Genomic DNA, 7,180 nt, shown 5'->3' with positions numbered 1-7,180 from the left:
CTAGAATGAATAGCTTCAGAATTAGGAAATAAAGATATTCCTATTTGTTGCCCTTACATTGGTTAGTTTGTCTTCATTCTATAAGAGACAGTTGAGATATGAATAAAATAACAAGAATCTTCTTTTTGTACTATTTAACAATTCGGTGATAACTGATATTGAAGGATAGGAACTTTTGTGCTGAAAACATATCCATGAATAATTTTAATAAGAGAGGAACAAAAGATATAGAGAAATAAAATGTTTATTGAATTAGTCTTTAGTTTTACACAATGTAATATAGCACATAATGAATTGCATTTAAAAAAATAAAGTTTAGAGGCCAGCATAGCATCAAGAGTATTCTGCCTGAACAAGGTGAAAATTCTGCATTGTAGTCTGAGAGCTAACCCGTTTATTGAGGAACAGACCAGATGAAAATTAGGATCATAACAGGAAAATGAAATGGGAAGTTATTTTATGAATTCCTGATCCATTATGAATTCTTAGGATAAATTATTTTATATTTTATAACGTGTTATATTTTTACTATGTTTTTTCAAATTCAGAGGAGGCCATAAGTTAAGAAATCCATCAGTATCAGCTTGGCATACAACTGAGCATCAATTTATGTCATTAACAGATTTAAATCCTTTCCCAGAATTGTAAGAGATATTGATGGGGGAGAAAATTAGGTTTAAAATTTGCTACTTATATACTTCCACAAAACATTTTACAGACCAGCTGATACTGCAAAACAGGAAAACTCTCCACCTTCTCCTTAGTCACTCTTCCCACATCAAGTGTCATTTGCACAATGTGAGTCTAAGATAGAAAAGAGCTATTCTTTTGTAGGAATTCTTGCAAATGGCTTATTATCATACTGTTAAGAATGATTAACAACATATTTCTAATGTTTTTTGTTGCAGATGTTATAGTAATAATAGATTGCCATAACAACATTGTATTAATATATGTAGTTACTTTTTTTGTGAAAATTGAGCCTTAGTGAAACAGAGACACAAACACAAAATAGGAGGTCCAATATCTGAAGAGGATATTGCCTATTAATATATCCTTCAGACACTATTACTCTAGTAATACTGCCCGTTTATTATTTTAAAAAATCTATGATACTTCTTTAGATCATAAAAGGCAAACTTTTGTTGAACCATATATTTTTTCAATAGAAATGCAGCTCAAAAAATATTGTCTCCTAAGACTCTATCTAGCTTTGATGTCTGCCTGTCTTTGAACATCTCCACTGCAATAATTTGAAATAGATTTTGTCCATAAAATGATTGTCATACTAAATAAGAATAAGAAACCACATGCAAACCAGAGTTGTGCTTTCAGACCAAAGGAACAAGTTAGTAGCTTAATAGCCAGACATCAAGACATTCTGACATTTGATGCTACGTATTATACAAGGTGACTGCTTTCCATGCTGCTCTTACCTCTTCATACAAACTGAAATTTCCAAGCAAGGCATGTAAATAGCTAAAGTGACTGCATTCACAAACAACCAAAGTGACTCATAACTAAAATTGTACAAATCTTATCAGACTAAACAAGCATTTTGAACAAGCATTTTAATTAATATAGTCAACAGATTATTTGTGCTAATATTAAGCACAATATTTAGCAAAATATTTGCAATGAAGGCAATATATACTACTATAAAGATTTCAAATGTGTTTAATTTCAGGTAATTGAAATTTTGTCAAGGTTGTCATTACTAAATAAATAACAATTTCAAATACCACAGCTATAGCTATATTATATGATTAAGGGGAATACTGAGAGATCTAAGAAAAATAACAAATTGAAAAGGTACAATTTTCATTTAAACAGTTTAAAATTTTGCACACAAATGTGTCTAGGCTTGGAGTTAGATTATGTTCTTAAGAAGCATACTTAATTAGTACTTCAGATAATAATTTTGAGGAAGGGAGTTTATACCCTGCAGCTTTGGAATGTCAAAAGATTTCCAGAAGATAAATTGCTTTCTGAAGCAGCTATTACACCATAAAAAAGTGGCTGGTAAAAACATAGTATCTTTAAGGCAGGCAAGCGGCATAACTTGATTGTTAATGTCTGTGACAGTGTCGCACAAAAACATGTTAATTTGATATTAGGATTGTTACTTCAGCCCACAAGATTAATCCTGCCCCCCACTCACTGTACAGCTATATAATAAAAAGAAGTATTAGAAGAGCAAAGATAAGTTAGAAAAATCTGCACACATGCAATTGAAACACTTACCCCAGTATCTCAAACATGAATTAGGTTTCCTGCTAAATTGGAAAACAGCATTGGTCAGTCTGTAATTGTTTTTTATATTTTAAAAAATGTGCTTCTAAAATTTAAGTAAGTCATTGTTATTTACCAGTCAAATACCATCAATAATAATATTGCCCAATACATGATTCTCCCATACTGAGTTTATCTATTTATCTCATCTTAGTCCTCCCAAAGATAAATCTAGATTTATTAAAAGAAAAATTAATAGATGAGAAAAGTAGACAGATGAAGTCTACTATTTCTCCTTCTCAGAAAATAATTAGATGAAGAAGCCAATTCTTTTTCTGAGTATTCTACTTGCAGATCATTTGATGATCGCCTGCATCTGATCTAGATTTTTCTTAAAACTTTCTTAGACATTGTCATCACTGCATCTTTATATTTCTGACACAAAGCAAAGAGAAAAAATTAAAAGATGTTCTACCTAGCCAGAGATGGTTTCTGGAGTAATTTATTTCAATCATTTGAAGAGACAGAATAAATAATGTAAATATATATTCAGGTTTTTAGAAAAAGAAGTAAAAGATAAGTAATAAATGCAATATTAATAAATTCCATAAAAAAATACTTCAGGATATCATGTTACGTTTTTAACACATTGAGACATATACCTATGATGCAGAATAATTTGTAAAATAAAATAAAATATTATATTGGATCAACAAGCATACATTAAATATTGCCTAAATGCTTCATATCAGTTTGCCTGCCTGAACAACTCTATAGCATTCTAAAACCTAAGTTTAGTCCAATAAAAATACATTTCTTTCATCTGGATATATTCTCTATCTTCCATTAAACTATCAGAAAGAACTTTAAATAAAATAAGACTCTGCTTACTACCAGACTTGTGGAGAAGACAAAAAGCAGCAAATAATTTATATCATGAATTATCTTGGGTGAAAATAAACTTTATATGCTGCCATATAAATATCTAAATATAATTAGAATATGGGAGTTATGGGTTATTAATGTCCAGAATAATTGCTCAGGCAAATTTTCTACTCAAAATTGAAGCACCCACTGTCCACATAAAGAATGGTGTATCACTTTTTTTGATTGTCAAAGATAGATCAGATGGTAGTTAAACTTGTCCAGATATTGACACCCGAGTTTACAGCTTTAATCTTTCCACGTGGAACTCACAAATATTTACTATGAATTAGGATCTTTTTGGTCATTTAATTCATGTTTTAAGGCCACAATTCTGAACCAATTAAATAAAATTCATTAATGAAAAATCTGTGTGGCAATTAAATAGCAGAATGATCATTACTAAAAATAATAGTGATCTCCTCAAACAACTCAGGCCATTTCCATTTTATGAGTGACAATTATTATTAGATTTACTATTTAGCAACTTCAAGTGCTTTTAGATAAATACAGTTTTAAAGTATTTATAATCATGGAACATGTTGAAGCTCTTAGAAAGTTTGTGCTTTATTCCTTTTGTAAACTTTACTACTACTGCACACCTCCAAATTTGACAGAAATAAGCAGATTTACAGCAGATTAAAAAAAGGAGATACCTCTGCAAAAGCAGATAAAAATATTTTTAAGAAAATCATGAAATGGTGTTTTCCATACATACCAGCAATTTACAACAAACTAGAATATTTCACATGAGCTGTATAAATGTTATAGTGGGATGAGGTGATCCAATACACAAAAGTGAGTCCTACAAAAAATGTAATGAAAAAGCTGTGCTAAATCTTTGTACTACCTGAACGCATTCACAAAGTGCAAGAACAATTATTTTGTTGGACTCGTATTTGTGGAGAAACCAACAGGCTCTAAGCATTTTATATGTCTGCCTACCTCCATATATATGGCCAGTATAAACCAAATTTCCACATGGTGCTTGAAATCCAGATCAAATTCAACACCAAGAAAGCTTTGTCTCCAATGCTTAAGCAGTTTGGTGACTATTAGTCCATGCTAGGCACGACAATTACAGACAGGTATTTCTGATGTCATTTATTCAAGCTAGCATTCTATCTGAGACCTAGGCATTCTCCGTAAACTTAAGGAATGTCGGTGTATCTCCTGCATCTGCCGGATCCGGTCCTTCTGCCACATTAGATTTTGCGGCATTGGATATTTTTGGGTACCATGTAAGGACCGAAAAGGGATTCTAACGTGACAGGCTGTAGCACGGCAGCGAGGCTGAGGCATAGGAGGGAGTAACAGCCAACGCTTCTTCTCAGCACAGTAGCGGTAGGCCTCTTTTCTGTACTGTTTATCAGTATCATCACTGTTTTTCCATCCACCTATGATGAAGATATCATCTTTGTAATAGCAGATAGCTGCCCCTTCAATGCTAAGGACCTCTGATGGTAAGCTTTCCAGAATATCATCAGGTAATTGGTTAGAGATTTTTCTCTTGGCCTCTTCATGGTCTAGAGGATAGCTTCTGGGACAACAAGAAGCCGTGTGGTAAAAGTTGGTGTTCCCCACAACCATTTGGAAGCAGCAATAGTTGTCAAGGAGTGGCAGAGCCTCACAATCTCGCCACTGTCGTGTGTCTGCATCATAGCAAATAATGACAGACCGTAAGCCATCTTCATTATCTCCATCAACTGGTGTGCGAGCTGCCATGTAAACAAATCTGTTGTCTATTGTAATCACTTTAACATCCCGGAGTATCTTTGGGGCAGACTCTAAGTTGTGCCACTTATCTTGATCAGGGTTGTAGACAGCTACATCTTTAAAACCAGGGATGAAATTCCCATGGCCACCAATACTGTACAGGTTTCCCTTTACCTCAGTAAGTCCAAAAGAATGCTTTCTGGTTATGAGATTTGAAACCTGCTCCCAAACATTTCTACCTGGGTTATACCTTTCCATGGTCTTGGCAAAGCCAGGCTCCATGGAACCTGCCACATAAAGATAGGATTCGGTTACTACCACAGCATGTCCATCAAGGTGATTGTGTATGTGTGGTAAATTCACCCATCTATCTTCATCAATAAAATACCCTACACACTCACTCAAGTAATCACCTCCCTCAGACACACCACCAATAACCATGATAACATCCATGTTTTGGCCAAAACGAGGCAGAGATGAGTTGGGGGAGTTAGCTTGTTGGAGTGTACCCATCTGAAAATTCTCACCCTTGAGAGCATGGCTTTCCACTGCTTCCAACACAAGTTTGAGGCATGCTTCATTGCTTGATACCAGTTTTTCAGATTTAACATGCCGAGTCAAATAGGTTGGTTTAATTTGTGATAGTCGGAGAAGCTTAAAGAGCTCTTCAAAATACTTTTCTCTTTCGTCAGGATTTCTCTGGACCCACTTTAAAACCATCTCAAAGAGAATCTCTTCGGCATCCACTGTGATTTCTGAATCTGAAAGCCAGTCCCTAATAAGGTGAAATGGCAAAGTATAGAACTCTTCGTCTTCGATAACTTTGTAGAAGTTCCTCCTGATCATCTCAGCAGCTTTTAAAGCCAGCTGGTTCAAAGAGTACATATGAGCTAAGCTGTGAATGGCTACAGAGTTGGAGAGACTCAGTTTTTTCTTGAGGAATTCCCCGCAGAACTCTTTTAGACGTATTAGTAAGAACCTGCAAAGCAAAGAGGCAATTTAGAAATTCCACCAGAGAATTATTAGAAAGTTAAAAACTTGTACTTTGCTTTCCACTAAGCTGACATTCAAAAATGTCAAGTGCCACTGTCTTTTTTTAAAAAGGTGCCAGGGCTGAATTTGTCTTTAAGTGTCCAGCAGTCCCCCCCTTCATGCTATAACTCAAGTAATTCAGAAACTACACTATGAAGAAATGTTGCCATAAGAACATTCTACCCTGGTAAGAGTTCAATGCTGCCATTGGGTGGATTTCTACACTTTGTTAAAGTCTAATAACATCTTGATATGCATTATAGCAATGACCCTCCTTGGTGGCCTTCCCTACGAACTCCCTGGGGGTGGGGTGCTATGATGCCTCCTTCACCCGTCAAAACGCGGGAAAACCTTTCTGCCGACGTACATCAGGGCGGCTGGTTTGTCACCTGACACACTTCGCTCCTCCTTCCCGCCTCACCTGTCGGCCAACTCCAGAATCTCGTGCACGTTGCCAGGACTGACGCGGACGGTCCCCGTGTACATGAAGCTGATGACCGCCTCGATCGTCTCCGGGTCTGGTCCCGCTCCCGAACTCCATTTCCGTAACTCCACCCGCCCCGAGCGGGACTCCGCAAAGTCGCCCAGAAGGAGAGGAGCGAAGTATTCGGTGGCCGCTGCCAGGACCGAGCGATGCGCCCGGAACTCTCGCGGTGGGGGATCGGAGGAGGCCCCGCCCACTCCCTTCTCCTCCTCCTCTTCTTCTTCCTCCTCATTGCTGCCGCCACTGAAGGCTAGCGTGACGTCACAGAAGAGGCCTAACCGCCGCTGCTCGTTCTGGCGGCAGGCGAGGTCGGAGCAGTGGGCCATGCACGAAAACACCTCCGAGTCAGCCTCTGAGTCTGGCCCCGCCTCGCCCTCCAGTCCAGGGAGGCTGACATCTGCGTCGCCGTGGCCTCCTGCGTCCAAATCGCCGCTACCTCCAGCCGCCGCCATCTTAGCTTCTCCTCAATCAATTCGAACACTTTTCCCGTAGCTACATCCAATTACGTCACTTACAGGGTAATAGAGATATGAATATATTATACTTCCGGAAATAAAAATCACCGCTTGCAACGATAGATAAAAGAATGATAGATATAAAATTCGCGCAAGTTATCTTGTTTGCAAAAACTGTTTCTCTTTGTTTTGGATCACTTCCCCAATTCTTTCTTGAATTAGTATGTTTATTTATTTATTCTTAGCCGAAATAGAAAGAGGAAGTTAATCTCTGGCAGACCAATATTTTCAGAAAATAACAAATTAAAAATCAAATGGTCTTCCTGAAAACAAAATA

The 7,180-nt window shown here is 36.9% G+C and overlaps 1 protein-coding gene across 2 annotated transcripts; it reads right to left on the bottom strand.

Annotated features, from left to right (window-relative positions):
- Positions 1–228: 228 nt before the first annotated feature.
- On the bottom strand, positions 229–6,969 carry LOC116522292 (kelch-like protein 11). 2 transcript variants are annotated; one of them, XR_004256962.1, is made up of 3 exons: positions 6,326–6,969; positions 4,102–5,851; positions 229–2,276 (listed from the first exon to the last, which is right to left on the bottom strand). XR_004256962.1 is itself a non-coding variant. In XM_032237126.1 (2 exons), the coding sequence occupies exons 1-2, from the start codon at positions 6,838–6,840 to the stop codon at positions 4,270–4,272; spliced, it is 2,097 nt and encodes a 698-aa protein (XP_032093017.1). In that variant the 5' UTR covers positions 6,841–6,969; the 3' UTR covers positions 229–4,269. The 2 variants fall into 2 exon arrangements, 1 of the variants encoding a protein (XP_032093017.1); XM_032237126.1 differs by having other exon boundaries at positions 229–5,851.
- Positions 6,970–7,180: the final 211 nt, after the last annotated feature.

Source organism: Thamnophis elegans, chromosome Z, assembly GCF_009769535.1.
Source record: "Thamnophis elegans isolate rThaEle1 chromosome Z, rThaEle1.pri, whole genome shotgun sequence".
NCBI classification, from domain to species: Eukaryota; Metazoa; Chordata; class Lepidosauria; order Squamata; family Colubridae; genus Thamnophis; species Thamnophis elegans.
The sequence above is the reverse complement of the archived record's forward strand: the minus strand, read 5'-3'. Positions and strand labels throughout refer to the sequence as shown.